The following is a 17,964-nucleotide window of genomic DNA, read 5'->3' as shown; positions in this document are numbered from 1 at the left end:
CAAACATGTCCTTTCTATTTTCTGCCTTGTTTGTAATTAGGATTTCTTTCCTCTTCCCTTTTATAGATTACTCATCACCATGGTATCTGAGTGCCTTTCATCATCTCAGAGTACACAATAAAGGAACAAATGGCTTGTTTTCCTTTCCCGCTCCCCTCCCCCCTAATTAGCCCAAGGTTTTGTTATTATAGAGAAAGCTAGGACAAAACAGTGGGCTCTAATTTTGCTCATAAGATTCACGGTGAGCCTAGCACCTTCTGGGAGCGAGTCTCACGATCATGGACAAGTTGCAGGAAAAGCTATCAGGCACACAAGTCTCACTCTAGGGGTAACAGTGCCATTATTTCAGTGGAGTGCAGCTGTTGTCAGAGGTCACAATCATGCAGGATGAATTGATCCCTTGTGTAGCTTGAGTCAATCTATGGAGGTCTTTGAAGATCAGGACTAAAGTGAGACCTCAGCTAGCAAACTATGGTTAACTGAGTTTGTGGAAAGAAATTTGGGAAGCAAACAAATGGGATAATATAATAAAGGAAGTGAATGGCAAATGTCTCCAGGAAAGAGACAGACTGTGTGACTGAGAATTGCCGTTATAGTGGGATACACGAGAAGTAAGTTCTGTTGACTTAATGGAGTTACATGAGCGTAAAATCTGTGTTTGTGAAGTTAGAAGCAACCCCAGACAATGTAAAGCCAGAGCAGAAGGTCAACCTAGGTAAATCAGGAGTTAAGAGTGAGAGGAACCATTTGCGAGCAGTGATGGAAGGCATGGAGCACAGACCTTCCTGGCTGGGAGAGTGGTAAAAACTGGGAGGCTGGAAGGCCAGAAGTAAGTTAACCACTTGAGTGCTACCTGATGTACCTGGCAGATGGGGAAAAGTTCATCTCCAGTGCTATGCTGCGTGCCTCCTACCTAGGTTCTCAGTGAAGTGCCAACGTTCCATCAGAGTCATTGCACAGTGGGAATGCCCTAACATTCAGCAGTAAAAGGGTTAACGTTTATGACACAATTAGGCAGAAAATGGAAGAAAGACTCCACGTTTAACAATAAATTAGAAATGTTTAGAACATAGAAGACAAAGGCTAATGAAGGAAATGGTGAGTTCATTAGGAGATATCAAGGGTTGAGGGAGATGCAGGAAATACTAAATAGAAAAATGTAATGGATTCTTTGCTTGGGTCCTCACAAAGGAAGATGGGGACACAGATGCCACAAAGGCATATTTTTCTTCAGGAAGAAAGAAAAAATATTACAGAAAACTGAGATTGTGCCAGAACAAGAATCAAGGAACAAGAATGGCCGGAGCCAAATTTCCAGGGTCAGACAGGATTCATCCCAGATTTTTTTTTTTTTTGGGGGGGTGGGGGGGGCGGGAGGGAGAGAAGAGGGACAGAAAAAAATGGAGGAACCTGTAGTGGAATGATGTGAAATGCATTATCTTCTAGTCCTTTGGTACTTAAATGTATCTCCTCTATTTAAGAGAGGATTTAGGGAAGCTCTAATGAACATTTGATATGGAGACATTAGAAATTACTCTCTAATTTACATTGGGCATTAACATTGTTAACAAAATTAATATTGAATTAACACAATTAACATTTCTGAGACTGAAAGCAGGACTAAAATCCCTTTAAATTAGGGCTGTCAAGCGATTAAAAATATTAAGCGCGATTAATCGCACTGTTAAACAATAATAGAATAGCATTTATATATTTTTGAATGTCGTCTACATTTTCAAATATATTGATTTCAATTACAACACAGAATACAAAGTGTACAGTGCTCACTTTGTATTTATTTTTGATTACAAGTATTTGCACTGTATAAAAAAAAGAAATAGTATTTTTCAATTCACCTCATACAAGTACTTTAGTGCACTCTCTTTATCATGAAAGTTGAACTTACAAATGTAGAATTATGTACAAAAAACCTGCATTCAAAAATAAAACAATGTAAAATTTTAGAGCCATTCAGTCCTACTTCTTGTTCAGGCAATCGCTCAGACAAACTAGTGTAACAAGTGTCTTTGTAAGTGGCGAACCGTGGCCACTGGGAGTTGCAGGTGGCCGTGCCTGTGGACGGTCAATGTAAACAAGCTGTCTCGTACCCCGCCAGCAGATTACCATGACGGGCTGCATGCGGCCCGCAGGTTGCCCATCACTGGTCCAAAGATATGGCTTTAGCACGATTGAGAGACATGGTGACGGCTCTGTAATCACTACAAAATGGAACCATGCTTCATCCCAGACAGGGGACCTGGTGACATGGCTTCACTTGTCATATAGATGGGTTAAACTGGGGCCCATTTGGTAGGTTCCTGTGAGTTACATTACTTAAGCCCAAAGTGTCCCTAATTCAAAGCCCTAGTTTCCATGCAGATGGAATTGGTTGCCATGAGACTCCAGCTACACTGGCCTTTGGGAAGTGACATAATCAGTTTATCCAGCTTTTCTTTTCAGTTTTGTCTCTGCATAACGGCTGATGCCCAGTGTGTGCCAAGGGGGCCCTTCAGACCCAATAATGCACCCTTGTGTCTTGTAGCATGCGTGGAATTTGCACAGGCTGTGCTGGGGCAGGCGGGTGTCTTTGTTGTTGGAAACAAGGAGCAAGTTCTTTTCTCGGTGTCTTTGCTTCCCAATGCCTCTCCAAAAGCTCTCAGCATTCATGTAAGAGATTTGGTTTTCTATCTATTTTTGCTTTAGGCATTATTGAGTTTACTGAAACTAACCTCTGGAATATGCATGGTGATCCTGTCGGTTGCTCTAGGTTGGCGAATTATTTGATTTTAGTGCAGTGGGGGTTTCTCTCTGTGAATCTAGAGATGTAATTAGCAGTGGAGGGAGCAGATAGTTTGTGCTTCTTGATGTAGCTGTTAGAAAGTATTTGCATATCTACTGTGTGGGGAACAAAAACTGCTAGTGAGTGAATAACAGAGGATCATTGCGGGCAAGGTAGCTGGGTCTAAATATTAAACCACCTCATAAGAATGGCCAGACTGGGTCAGATCAATAGTCCAGCTAGCCCAGCGTGCTGTCTTCCAACAGTGGCCAGTGCCAGACGCTTCAGAGGGAATGAACAAAACAGGACATTTGAGTGATCTATCCCCTGTCATCCAGTCCCATCTTTTGGTAGCCAGAGATTTAAGGACACCCAGAGAGTGGGTTTGCATCTCTGACCATCTTGGCTAATACCAATTGATGGATCTATCCTCCATTAGCTTATCTAATTCTTTTTTGAACCTGCTTATACTTTCAGTCTTTAACATCCCTTGGTAATGAGTTCCCCAGGTTGACTGTGCGTTGTGTGAAGAAGTAGTTCCTTATGTTTGTTTTTAAACCTGCTGCCTGTTAATTTCATTAGTTGATTCCCAGTTCTTGTGTTATGTGAAGGGGTAAATAACACTTTTTCTCCACATCAGTCATTATTTTATAGACCACTATCATATCCCCCATCAGTCGTCTCTTTTTCCAATTTAACAGTCCCAATCTTTTAAATCTCTCCTCCTATGGAAGCTGTTCCATACCCTGATCATTTTTGTTGCCCTTCTCTGTACTTTTTCCAATTCTAATATATTTTTTGAGATGGGGCAACCAGAACTGCATGCAGTATTCAAGATGTGGGTGTACCATGGATTTATATAGTGGCATTATGACATTTTCTGTCTTATTATCTATCTTTTCCCTAATGAGTCCTACCATTCTCTTAGCTTTTTTGACAGCCGCTGCACATTGAGCAGATGTTTTCAGAGAACTATCCATGATGATTCCAAGATCTCTTTCTTAAGTGGGAACAGCTAATTTAGATCCCACCATTTCGTATGTATAGTTGGAATTATGTTTTCCAATGTGCATTACTTTGCATTTATCAACATTGAATTTCCTGTGCCATCTTGTTGCCCAGTCACCTAGTTTTGTGAGATCCCTTTGTAACTCTTCACAGTCAGCAAGAGGACTTGTGTTGGATCAAAGTGGGTTGTTACAGATTTCAGGACGGCGCCCTGGCTCCACATTGTTGGGAAGAATTGGCACTTGTGTATGTTTTTAAATGCATCCGATGAAGTGAGCTGTAGCTCACGAAAGCTTATGCTCAAATAAATTGGTTAGTCTCTAAGGTGCCACAAGTCCTCCTTTTCTTTTTGTAACAATGTGAGTATTGGGAGATCAATCAGCAGGTGTCTTTGGCAGTTGGTACTGCATTGCTCCATTTTGGTCTTAAGTCCTTAGGTGCAACAAACGGCTGAGAAACCCATCAGGTAATACTGGAATCAGTAGCATGCTGCCTAGGCTACCCTACAGGATGCAGCTGTGAACCCCTCATAGCTTGTTACTCTGAGATGATTCTGCCAGTCTCATCTGCCTTGCATCCTTTCAGTCTCCAGCATTTTCTCAAAATAGCCCTCATCATGCCTGTATAGTAGTGACAGCAGGAGGGTTTCTGCTGGGACTCTCACTCAGCACAAATTGCAGAGTGCTGGCTGCAAGTCCATGGTTTACAGTGATTCCAGCAAGTACTTTCCACTGTGGAGTCTAAGTCCCAAGTTCTCTTGTCACTTATTCTGGTCACGTATCCTAGAAATGACACCACAGTCCTTCTTCAAGTGCTTGCTCATGTCGATTCCATTCTAGGTGTGTGCGGTCATCAGAGATTTTTGCCTCTAGCGGTATTTGTAGGGCCGGCTGTGATGCCCCCTTGAGTGCCGTGCTCATGTGCTGGTATATCAGGCCGGCCAGCCCTACGCCCTCTCAGTTCTTTCTTACTGCCCGTGGCCGTTAGTCGGAGCACCTTTCCTTGCTTAGCAAGGGCTAGCAGTTTTCGTCTTCAGACTTTGTGCCTTTGGGCCTTGTAAATAGTTAATTTTTTAATAGCTGATGTTCAGCAGCTGTTACATGTTCATAGTTGTTAGTAGAGTCCCAGTCGGCACTTTGCCCTGGACACGGCATGCCTCAGTCTCCCACATTTAAGCCCTGTGCAGACTGTAACAGGTCTATGCCTGTGAGTGACCCCTACAGCAGCTGTCTCAAGTTCTTGGAGGAGGCATGTATTAAAGACAAGTGCCGTATTTGTAAGTACTTTCAGCTCAGCACGCAGAAGGAGTGCCATATTTGTAAGTACTTTCAGCTCAGCACGCAGAAGGAGCGGGTATTCAATTACGGGCTCTCTTCATGGAGTCCACCCTCCGTCTGGCCTCTGAGCTGTCCCGGCAGGATTTGCTGAGCACCTCTGCATTGGTGTGAAGTGCACTTCCAGCACCGACTTCAGCCCAGCACTGTTCCCCATTGACTGCCTAAAAAGAAGGCGAGGAAGTATGACTCCCTGGTGCCAGGAAAGAAAAGCCAGGTTTCATCGGGCAAAGGACCCACTTCAGGCCACCTGTCTACCCCGGAGCCACGCAGTCGGCCTTCTCCCGTCGGAGCTGTTATCCCCATGAAAGGTCCTCCGATTCCTGCGAGTGGTATCGGACCAACACTCCTGCCGATACCAATGCCCTTGCGTGCTCACCCACCGCCGAGAGAGCAAAGGCCTCCACCCGCGCCGCCAACACAGCAAGTGCCGCAGATTTCGGCTAAGGCTAAAGCTCCTCAGGGAGTGGTGGAGTGCTGCCAATCCCCGGAGAGAATGACGTGCTCTCCACCTCCGCGCTGCAGGTCACTGGAGCCACCTCCCAGATCATCTGGGGCTCACCCTCGGTCACCGGCACCACAACTGCAGTCCCCGTCGTCTTGATGTGGATTGCCTAGAGTAACAGCCGTGTTAGTCTGTATTCGCAAAAAGAAAAGGAGTACTTGTGGCACCTTAGAGACTAACCCATTTATCTGAGCATAAGCTTTTGTGAGCTACAGCTCACTTCATCGGATGCATACTGATGAAGTGAGCTGTAGCTCATGAAAGCTTATGCGCAAATAAATTGGTTAGTCTCTAAGGTGCCACAAGTACTCCTTTTCTTTTTGCCTAGAGGGAGGCGCCGGTCTCCTTACTACCGGTACCAGTCACCCTCCTGCCAGTTGTTTTCTCAATGCTGATCCTGGTTGTCCACACCATGGGAGCACTCTCCATCCCATCTCCGGTCCCCCCGGCTCCGACATCAGTCCCCTCGTTCCGGCACCAGTCTCCAATGACAGCGGTCTCTAAACAGACCCAGGTGTTCATGGCCCCACCATGGTCTCCGGAAGGCAGTTCCTCCGGCACGGAAGGGAGAGTTAGCCCCTCGCCTAGACCCCAACGGCGTGAATGGGTGCCTGAGGCTGCATCGGTGCAGTAGCAGCCCAGCCAGTGGCCTTGTTGGAACACGTGGGGAGTGCCGGTCATGGCAATGCCTCCTTCGCTCCGCTTGTCTGCCGCCGCCTTGGAGCAGCAGGTGATGGCACTGACGGCACCAGGTTCAGTGCGAGAGGTGTGCCCGGAGGCAGAGGAGGCAGTACCCACTCCTAAGAGTTTGATACTCTGGTGGAGGAGGGCACCGCGATGGCCAGTTGCTCCTTCCAAATGGCATAGGATTCGGCGGTCTCAGCAGTCAGGGTGGTAGCATCTGTGGTGGTAATGAGGTGCAACTCCTGGCTTCAGACCACCGGACTCTCCCAGGAGATGTAGACTTCCATGCAAGACCTCCCGTTTGATGGGAACAGTCTCTTTTCTGACCAGACGGATGTGAGACTCCATGGGCTGAAAGACACCAGGTCCACCTTTCGCTCACTGGGCATGCAATCGCCACAGTCAGTGCGCAAGCAGTTCCAGCCACCTCCACCACCAAGGTCTTGGCAGCCTTGCCTGGGGTCTGTGAGAAGGAGGGAGAGAGACACTCGGTTTGATCGTCACTGCCTTTCCAACTCCCGCTCCCCTGAGCAGCCTGGCCCGGCAAAGCATTCCGGAAGCCAGAACTGAGCGCGCAAGGCCCCAGTCAATCCCCTCGGCTCCACCGTTTTCTTTCCTCAACTACCTTCATCCCTACCATTCGTCCTGGTTGCGGGTCACCTTGGACTGCTGGGTACTGGACATAGTATCTCAGGGCTGTACCCTGCTGATGTATGCCTTCCCCCCAGTGCCATTGGTTCACAGGGTCCTTGTGAAAGTCAAGCAAGACAGAGCAAAGACTATCCTAGAGGCCCCCGCATGGCCTTGCCAGCACTGGTTCGGCATGTTGCTGAGCCTTTCGGCAGCTGCCCTGCTACACCTGCCACTTCGGCCAGATCTGCTGTCCCAGAACCGTGGCAGTCTGTTGCACCCGAACCTGGCAATGCTGCACTTGATGGCTTGGCTACTGTGTGGCTAAGCACAGACGAACGGGTATGCTCGACCCATGTTCAGCAGGTCTTGCTAGGCAGCAGGAAACCCTCCAGCAGGGCGACCTATCTGGCGAAGTGGAAAAGGTTCACATGTTGGACCTCGGGGTGTCATATTCGGGCCTCGGAGGCCCAGTTGCAGGATATCCTGGATTATTTGCTGCACCTCAAGCTCTAATGCTTGTCCATCTCTTCGATCAAGGTCCACCTGGCTGCCATTTCAGCGTTCCATCCTCCGTTCTAAGGCAGGTCTATCTTCGCTCACCATATGACGGCGTGGTTTTTGAAGGGTCTGAAGCGGCTCTATCCGCACATCTCGGGGCCTGAATCTTGTGCTGTCAAGGCTCATGGGATCTCCCTTTGAGCCTTTGGCTTCCTGCTCTCTCCTGGAAGGTTTCATTCTTGGTCGCGATAACGTCAGCCCATAGGGTGTCTGAGATCAGGCCTTGGAGCCACCGTGTACGATTTTCTATAAGGGCAAGGTTCAGCTGTGCCCACACCTGGCATTTCTGCCCAAGGTTATTTCCCAATTTCATACTGGCCAGGACATATACTTACCAGTCTTCATTCCAAAGCCTCATGCGTTAGATGAGGAACGCAGGCTACACACCCTGGACACCCGGAGGGCACAGGCTTTCTACATAGATAGAACGAAGCCAATTCATAAGTGAGTGCAGTTGTTCGTTGCAGTGGCAGACAGGATGAAGGGTTGCCCAATGCCTGCTCAGAGGATCTCGTCCTGGATCACGGGTTCCAGCCTGCATCCACCAGTGATCATGACGGCACGCTCAACTAGGGCACAGGCGTCATTGGCAGCCTTCCTGGCACAGGTACCGAGCCAAGAGGTCTGTCGAGATGCTACCTGGTCGTCCGTTCACATGTTCGCATCTCATTATGCTCTTACCCAGCAAGCTTGAGACGATGCTAGGTTTGGCAGAGCAGTGCTGCAAGACTGTGAACTCTGAGCCCACCTCCGTTGATGCTGCTTGTGCGTCGCCTAGAATGGAATCAGCATAAGCAAGCACTCAAAGAAGAAAAAACGGTTACCTACCTTTTATAACTGTTGTTCTTTGAGATGTGTTGCTCATGTCCATTCCATTATCTGCCCTCTTGCCCCTCTGTCGGGGTTGTCAGGAAGAAGGAACCGAGATGCTGTAGGGCTGGTGGCACCTGATATACCAGTGGCTGAGAGCACACTCATGGGGGCGCCATGGCCAACCCTATGGATATCGCTAAGGCAAAAATCTCCGATGACCACACACGTGGGCGCGCGCACACGTACAATGGAATGGACATGAGCAACACATCTCAAAGAACAACAGTTACGAAAAGGTGGGTAACCGTTTTTTCTGCCTTTTAGGTGAAAGACGCTGTAACGAAGCGGCCTTTGGCAGGAAACTACTGAGAGTATCCATTCAGAACAAATTGCTTAGAGCAGGGCAGTTACAGCCCAAGGCTGGGGTTCCTTTACTAGCTGAGGCACACAAACCAGCCAAACAGAGAGGACTTCGGTTTTGCCCCACTGGCTAACCAGAAGTCATACATGCAATTCCCGTAGACACTCCAGTTTCTCGGTATCACCACCAGCACTGTTCCTTATGGGGATGAATGGTTATGAAAACCAATACCCCAGTAAAAGAAAAAAGGTTCTCCTGATCCCAAAGGACCGAGCCCCAGACCCCGGTCAATATACCAGTCAGATTTTACCCACAAATCAAGCTGTTTCCCATCCTTTAGAATCTAAAATCTAAAGGTTTATTTATAAAAAGAAAGAAATATAAATGAGACTTAAAACTGGTTAAATGGAATCAAATAGATACAACAACTGCAAAGTTCTTCGTTCAGGCTTGAAGGAACAAATATGGACACTGTGTAAAATCAAGCACATGGGTTTATTACGTACAGTGCTGACGGAGTGTCACCTCGCTTATTAGGCTCAGAGACACGGCCAAACAATTGATTACAATGGATTATATGGATTTTCCATGGGTGGAGGGAGATGATGGGGTAGGCAGTCCCAAACCCCTGGGTAGGTCTAGCAGCAAGACCAGATAAGCACAGTAGCCAATGGTCAAAAGGTTACATAATGTCTCCGGCCATGGTTTCAGGTTAACACATGACACTTAATTAGTACACAGGTGTTTTCCATTAAACAATATATAAAGTGTGTTAGTATAAAATATATATGTTAAATTCTGATTTGGGATCCATAGATAATGAAGTAGCTCCCTTGATTGTCCAACACGTACACATCTAGGAGTTAAAGCAAAAGGACAAACAAAAAGTATATAGCAATAAAGGTTGTCTTTTAATTATTCATTTGTGTTTCTAAGGCTGGTACTGGCAATGGCTTCGAGGAGAGGTGCACATCTGTGAGCGGGAGGATATCATATCTCATACTGATATGTTTGAACCTCTTCCATAAACTTAAGGCTGGTGTGTAAGAAGGCACCTCTTCTACAGAAGAAACAGGGCCCCTTTCATTCCCATGGTCTGTTCTCAACTTTGAGATAAAGCCCGCAATTATAATTTCCACCTGGCTTCTTGCTGACCAAGCTTATCTTAGCAAAAAGCAAGGTTGTCCTTTGTTTGTTCTGCTTCTCAGCTAATATTGTTCACTATTTGCTAGGCCTCTGTCTTCTTGACCAAACTCTGGATTTTGGGCCTGTAAGAAGAGTTGACACAGTCTATATATCAGGTTGTAACATAAACAACATAGGGATTTTAGCCGTTCAAGGCTTGTTTCAGGCTTGATGGGATTACTGCTGATTTAAACCAATTAAGTGTCTGTAGTACAAACATCCCAGCTTGGCTTGGTCGTTCAGTCCTTTGTTCAGAGCTTCAGTGTCAAGTATAGTCCCTCCAGAGGTCAGAAGGAGGATTGAAGACAAAATGGAGAAGATGCAGCTGCCTTTTATAGTCTCTTGCCATGCGGCCTGTGCGCCTTTGTTTCAAACACAAGCTGCCCAGCACATGGCTTGCAAGCCTTAGAGTGCTGTCCATAGGCGTGTCTCTGCATGCCTTGCTGAGTCATAAGGTGTATCTGCCTTCTCTCAATGGGTCAGTTATATAACTGGTGGTTCTTAATGGGCCAGCAAGCAGACTAGGCAGTACTGATGCCAAACTGTCTGGGGTGTCACCCAGAAGCATAGCACAAGTTTGAAATACAGACGGTATAGAGCCAATACTTATAACTTTAAATACAAAATGATACATGCATACAGATCGCATAATCATAACCAGCAAATCATAACCTTTTCATAGACACCTTACTTGACCTCCTTTGTACAAAATTTGGTGCCACTATAGGACCTTGGTTGCAACAATGATCTGTACGGTCACAGTTCATGTCAATAACATCACCGATGCGAAAAGTTGTTCACATAGTTATTGAAGCTCACAAATAACAGGGAGACAATAGATTGTAGGTTGAGGTTACCTTTCTATGTGTAGTATGGGATTTTTTTCTGTCTTCTCCATTAATTGCTATTTGTAATTATTGGTTTACAGCAGCTAGTGGAGAATCCAGTCCCAGGGTTTAGTCCCTAATCTTGATCTGAGTACACTTGGGGCCCATAGTTTCTGTGGGCCTTTCTTTGTATTAAAGATAAAGGTAGTTGCAGGCTACATTGTAGCATTCCATGTGTGGCTGTGCTTTTGTTACCTGGTATATATTCTTTGGGGATATGCTCACTGTCACAAGTGATAGTTGCTCTGGTAGTGGGACTAGAGCCTTCAGGTTCAAAGTTTAGTTAATGATTAAAATAGCTGCTTTTGAGGCTTTTTCCCTTTCTCTGAGATTTCTACCCTGAGGCATTTAGTGATCTGAAATCTTGCTGGCAAGGTTTATTAGACAGAGTTGTGAGACACTTGTACAGTTTTGTGCATCTTGTCTTGGCTACAGTTGTTAATTATAATGTTAACAAACAAAACCAAGAAGAGCTGTTGTCCCAGCTTGGCTGAAGCTGCACACAGTGTGGATTAATAGCAAGCATTGGACAGGCAGTGGTTTTGAAGAACACACTGGCAGCTCCAGTGCGAGTAGGTGTCTTTTCCAGAGTGAGGTCGCTCAGGAGGCCTGTGATCTGGGATTTGGGGGGACACTGGCTGTACGAGAGAATTCTGGAGGAAATGTTTTACAACCTGTCTTCTTTTTCTTTCCCAGTGATGCCATCTGCAGGTTTGTCATCTGCAATGACTCCTCCCTCCATGGGCAAACAGTCATCTTCAACCCTGACTTCTTTGTGGAGAAGTTGCGGCATGAGAAGCCTGAAGTCTTCACAGAGCTAGTGGTCAGCAACATCACTAGGCTCATCGACCTGCCGGGAGCAGAGCTGGCCCAGCTGATGGGGGAGGAGGACCCCAAGCTGCCTGGTGGCATTGGCACAACCTCTGGATTCTTTCGGTCCCTAATGTCTCTGAAGCGTAAAGGTAGGCACTATGCTCTGCCTGGCAGCTGTCTCCATGGTTTGATGTGGACCACTGTGGTCCTGAATCAGATTCCATTAGCTATACCACATACCATACTCTCTCTCTAAGCACTCTTGGGAGCCAGGCGTGTTGCATATGTTCCTTGTTGCATCCACCTGTTGTGTCACCTCTTCTATTTAGATTGTAAGCTCTTCAGGACAATGCTTGTCTCTCTGTGTTTATTCATTGCCTGGTACCCTGGGGCTGTAATCCCAGACTAGGGCCCCCAGCATGGAGGAAGGAGCCAAACCAAGAGTGAATCTAATTAGCAGTGAATCCAAGGTAGCCCCCTCTTTTGTTTCTGCTTGATTTGTGGTGTCTGACCCCAGGGGTAGCTGCAGGGAGATCTCTGCACCCGTTCTCGTCATTCCCAAAGCATCAGCCTTTCTCAGGGAAGTCTTATTGAGTATTCAGATTCCTGTCGCTCCCCCAAAGCCCTGTGAGAAGGCAGCCCCATTGTGCCAGAGTCAGAACAAACATGTGTGAAGAAATGCTCCCTGCCCTGAAGAGCGGACAGTCTGAGAATGAATGAGGTCAGTCTATAACCGGATGGGTTATATCAAACTTGGACAGGTCTATGCAATCAGTCAAATTGAAGATAACTGGCTCTGTGGATGAGGGGAAAGCAGTGGACGTGGTGTCTCCCACAGCGGACACGGTCTCCCACAGTATTATTGCCAGCAAGTTAAAGAAGTATGGGCTGGATGAATGGACTATAAGGTGGATAGAAAGTTGGCTAGATTGTCGGGCTCAACGGGTAGTGATCAATGGCTCCATGTCTAGTTGGCAGCCGGTATCAAGTGGAGTGCGCAGGGGTCGGTTCTGGGGCCGGTTTTGTTCAACAACTTCATTAATGATCTAGATGATAGGATGGATTGCACCCTCAGCAAGTTTGCGGATGACACTAAGCTGGGGGGAGAGGTAGATACGCTGGAGGGTAGGGATAGGATACAGAGGGACCTAGACAAATTGGAGGATTGGGCCAAAAGAAATCTGATGAGGTTCAACAAGGACAAGTGCAGAGTCCTGCACTTGGACAGAAGAATCCCATGCACTTCTACAGACTAGGGACCGAGTGGCTAGGCAGCAGTTCTGCAGGGTAAGGCTGGCTCCCGGAGTCAAGGTTTGGAGTGACCTAGCAGATCACTGGTCTGAATAACACCAGGAGAACGTCACAGTGGCAGTCTGAGAACAAGGTCATTGCCTGCACCTTGCTCCAAGAAGCATTTGATGTGGCTGATTCGGCCACCCACACCATGGCCTCTGGGGTAGCCATGAGGAGGAGCTCCTGGCTGCAAGTCTCAGGGCTCCCATATGACATCCAGCAGACTATACAGGACCTCCCCTTTGAGGTTTCCGGCCCTCTTTTCAGAAAAGACTGATTCACGGCTTCATAGCCTCAAGAATTCAAGGGTCACCCTCAAGTCCCTGGGTCTGCATGCTCTGGCTACACAATGGAGGCACTTTAAGCCGCAACCCACGACTCATTTTTACCACCCACAAAACGGGCAGGATTTTTCTTGGAGGCATAATAGAAACAACAGAAAGAGGCCTCCCCCTTCATTAGCTCTGGGCTTGCAAAACAGTCCTCAGGCCAGAAGCAGAACTTTTGAAGGTGTGCCTGGGGGCGACACACCAGTCTGGACTCTGGATCCATTCCCCCCTTACCTTCTTGTGCCGACTGTCCTGCGTGGGCCCAAATGACATTGGATCGCTGGATACTCTGTACGGTACAAAGGGGATACTCTCTCCAGTTCTCCCTCCCTTCCACCCCTCTTCAGGAACCCTTCTTATGAGCAACTCCTCACACAGGACGTGCACACTCCTAACGCTGGGGACAGTGGAAGAGATTCCTCAGGAGCTGAAGGGCAGGGGATTCTATTCCCAGTATTTCCTAATACCGAAAGCCAAATGCAGCCTCAGGCCCACCCTAGACCTGCGAGAGCTCAACAAGTTCATAAAGAAACTGAAGTTTTGCATTGTCTCTTTAGCCTCCATTATCCCTTGGATCCAGGGGACTGGTACGCTGCCCTTGACTTGAAGGATGCTTACTTTCATATTTCAATAACACCGTCTCACAGAAGGTACCTGAGGTTCGTGGTGAACCACAATCATCATCAGTTCACAGTCCATCCATTCGGCCTGTCAGCAGCTCCTTGAATGTTTACTAAGAGCATGGCAGTTGTGGCTGCGTTCCTATGCAAGCATCAGGTGCAGGGATTCCCATACCTCAACAACTGGCTAATCAAGGGCCACTCCAGGGCGCAAGTGGAGGTGCAAGTGAGCTTCATAAGGGCTACTTTTGACAACGTGGGCCTTCTACTGAATGTACAGAAGTCAACCCTATCCCCCATTCAGTGGACAGAGTTCATAGGGGCAGTGTTGGACCCTACACAGACGAGGGCGTACCTCCCGGAGTCACATTTCCAGTCCCTGTGCGACATCATACGAAGTCTTAGGCAGTTCCCTACCACCACAGCAAGGAATTGCCTAAAGCTTCTGGGCCACATGGCTGCTTGTACCTATGTAGTATAGCATACCAGACTGAGACTCTGACCTCTTCAGGCGTGGCTGGCTTTGGTGTATCGTTCTATTTGGGATAGTCTAGACAAAATCATCACTTTACCTCGACCGGTCCTCGAGTCCCTTCTGTGGTGGCTCGACGTGTAGGCAGTGTGTGCGGGTGTCCCCTTCGTCAGACCACAGCCATCCCTTTCACTAGTGACAGACACATCAGCATTGGGTTGGGGCGCGCACCTGGGAGACCGCAGGACTCAGGGCCTCTGGTCCCAAGCGGAGCTCTCATTTCACATCAATAAGGACAAGGTTCAACTTAGACCACATCCAGCTTTTCTTCCTAAAGTTGTCTCCCAGTTTCATGTTAACCAGGATATCTTCCAGTTTTCTACCTTAAGCCACACGCAGGCAGCAAGGAGCAAAAACTTCACTCGTTGGACGTTCGCTGGGCGTTAGGCTTCTATATCAAGCGGATGAAACCGTTCTGGAAGTCCATTCAGCTGTTTGTCGCAGTAGCAGACGGAATGAAAGGGCTTCTAGTCTCCGCCCAATCGTAGCATGCCCAGATACAGGATGTGATCCATGCTGAAATTCTTTGGGCAAAGATACCTGCCCCTCCGCTTACAGCACACTCCACAAGGACATTCCTGGCCCAGGTTCCGACCCAGGAAATCTGCAGAGCTGTGACGTGGTCCTCAGTCCACACTTTTACCTTGCATTACACCATTACCCAGCAGGCTAGAAATAATGCAGCCTTTGGCAGAGCGGTGCTATAGTCAGCAAACCTTTGAGCTCCGACCCCGCCTCCAAAATGTAGGCTTGGTAGTCACCTAATTGGAATTGACATGAGCAATCAGTCAAAGAAGAAAAACCGGTTACCTACCTTTCCAATACCCACAAACCTACCCCTCTGTCAAAGCAAACCTCCAAGAAGGAACTGAGGTGGTGGCGGGTTGGCAGGGCCCTATATTTGGCGCCACAGAGGCGTGACTCCAGGGGATGCCTGGACCGACCCGATGGGTACTGCTAGGGGAAAAACCTTCTGGCCGCCATGCATGCGGCGCATGCCCACCTAATTGGAATGGACGTGAGCAACATATCTTGAGGAACAACAGTTACGAAAGGTAGGCAACCATTTTTTTTAATGGCTTTCAGAACTGATGTCTCCACCAGCCCAGGTTCTATTAAGTATAGCCCGGAGAAGTTGACCTTTCTTGATACAATCTAGAAGTGTTTTCACAGTTATGCATCGCATCCATACTACAGCTGTTTTGGCAGGTGTTTCAGAGCTGCAATTCTAGGCTAGAGGGGAATTCTCTCTTAATGTTAAGATATCTAGCCTTTCCCTTTTTTAATCTCTCCGACGGAAGCTGTTCCATCCCCTCATCATCTTTGTTGCCCTGCTCCATATCTGTTCCAGTTCTAATCTATCTTCTTTGAGATAGGGCGACCAGAACGGCAGTATTCAAGGTGTGGGCGTACCAGGGATTTATACAGCGGCATTATGATATTTTCTGTTTTATTATTTATCCCTTTCCTAATGATTTCTAACATTCTGTTAGGGTTTTTTTGACTGACACTGCACACTGAGCAGATGTTTTCAGCGAACTATCCACAATGATGCCAAGATCTCTTTCTTGAATGGTAACAGCTGATTTAGACCCCATCATTTTGCATGTACAGTTAGGATCATGTTTTCCAGTGTGCATTACTTTGCACTTATACACTTAGCCTTGGTCTACGCTACGAGTTTAGGTCAAATTTAGCAGCATTAGGTCGATTTAACCCTGCACACGTCCACATGACGAAGCCATTTTTGTCCATTTAAAGGCTCTTAAAATCAATTTTTGTACTCCTCCCCGACAAGGGGATTTGCGCTAAAATCGACATCGCTGGGTCGAATTTGGGGTAGTGTGGATGCAATTTGATGGTACTGACCTCTGGGAGCTATCCCAGAGTGCTCCATTATGACCACTCTGGACAGCACTTTCAACTTAGATGCACTAGTCAGGTACACAGGAAAAGCCCCGGGAACTTTTGAATTTCATTTCCTGTTTGGCCAGCGTGGTGAGCTCATCAGCACAGGTGACCATGCAGTCCCAGAATCACAAAAGAGTTTCAGCATAGACTGAATGGGAGGTACTGGATCTGATCGCTGTATTGGGAGACGAATCCGTGCCATCAGAACTCCGTTCCAAAAGACGTATATATGCCAATATATATGCCAAAATCTCCAAGGGCAAATGCGAGGTGTTTACAATGCTCACAACTGCAGTGGTGATCGGAGTGGGCTCCTGCTTGCAAAGCTATGGCGTATGCGCAGGCAATCCAGGAAAAAGGGCGAGAAATGATTGTCTGCCATTGCTTTCACTGAGGGAGGGAGGAAGGGAATGGTCACTGACGACATGTACCCAAAACTACCTGCCGCTATCTTGTCCATCATCTCAATTTTTTTTAATTAATAAAGAATGAATGCATGGTTTCAAAACAATAGTTACTTTATTTCGAAGGGGGGGAGGGTGGTTGGCTTACAGGGAATTAAAATCAACAAAGGGGGCGGGTTTGCATCAAGGAGAAAAACACACAACTGTCACACTGTAGCCTGGCCAGTCATGAAACTGGTTTTCAAAGTCTCTTGATGCGCCGCGTGCCTTGCTGTGCTCTTCTAATCAGTGTCTGGCTCCTCAAAATCGGACACCAGGCTATTTGCCTCAAACTCCCACCCCGCCATAAACTTACTCTTACACCCTCCCTTACTCTCACAGATAATATGGAGCACACAGCAAGCAGCAATAACAATGGGAACATTGGTTTCGCTGAGGTCTGACCAACAGCGCCAGCGAGCTTTTAAACGTCCAAAGGCACATTTTACCACCATTCTGCACTTGCTCAGATGATAGTTGAACTGCTCCTTACTACTGCCAAGGCTTCATGAGCCATGGGAGCAAGGGGTAGGCTGGGGTAGGTGTGACCGCGTGGTGCTGCCGGCTGGGAGAGCAGCCTGAGGCAGGTAAGCCTCCAGCTCACAGGAGCTCAGGATAGCAGAGTTGCAGTGGAAGAGGTGGAGCGAGCAAAACACCATTGATGAGGACAGCTAGCAGTCCTACTGTACTGTCTACTGCAGAGTTGCAGCAGATCAGGAGAGCAGAGTTGCAGCAGAAGCGGTGGAGCGAGCAAAACACTATTGATGAGGACAGCTAGCAGTCCTACTGTCCTGTCTGCTGCAGAGTTTCAGCGGAAGTGGTGGAGCCATTCACCACTGATGCGAAGGCACCCAGGAGCTGCTGCTGTGTGGCCAAGGCAAAAGAGCAAGAGCCCTGGAGCTGTTACATGTGGCATGTGCGGCTGCAGGATTCCTTCACCAGCGACAAAGGACAGGAATATGATGCACCTAAAATCTAAAAAGGCCCGCACATTTCCCAGAGTCACTATGCTTGATAACAGACCGTCAATGATTGCATTGGCTATTTGGATCACAGCAGCCCCCACAGTAGACTTGCCCGCAACAGCAGTGGTGACGGTGAGCTGAGCGGGCTCCCGCTTGCAGTGCTATGGCGTCTGCGCAGTTAACTCAGGAGAAAAGCCACAAAATGATTGTCTGCTGTTGCTTTCACGGAGGGAGGGAGCGGCGACTGATGATGTACCCAAAACCACCTGCGACAACGTTTTTGCCCCATCAGGCATTGGGAGCTTAACCCA

At 47.6% G+C, this 17,964-nt stretch overlaps 1 protein-coding gene across 3 annotated transcripts in view; it reads left to right on the top strand.

Annotated features, from left to right (window-relative positions):
• ARHGAP19 (Rho GTPase activating protein 19) overlaps window positions 1–17,964 on the top strand; it is a 57,780-nt gene that overhangs the window by 19,622 nt on the left and 20,194 nt on the right. For all 3 annotated transcript variants that reach the window (XM_077823349.1, XM_077823347.1, XM_077823346.1), the window contains exon 2: window positions 11,444–11,709. In XM_077823349.1, the coding sequence (XP_077679475.1) occupies window positions 11,444–11,709 (266 nt within the window). The remainder of the gene's footprint in view (window positions 1–11,443; window positions 11,710–17,964) is intronic.

The sequence above is a fragment of the Eretmochelys imbricata genome, chromosome 7, assembly GCF_965152235.1.
Source record: "Eretmochelys imbricata isolate rEreImb1 chromosome 7, rEreImb1.hap1, whole genome shotgun sequence".
NCBI classification, from domain to species: Eukaryota; Metazoa; Chordata; order Testudines; family Cheloniidae; genus Eretmochelys; species Eretmochelys imbricata.
The sequence above is the reverse complement of the archived record's forward strand: the minus strand, read 5'-3'. Positions and strand labels throughout refer to the sequence as shown.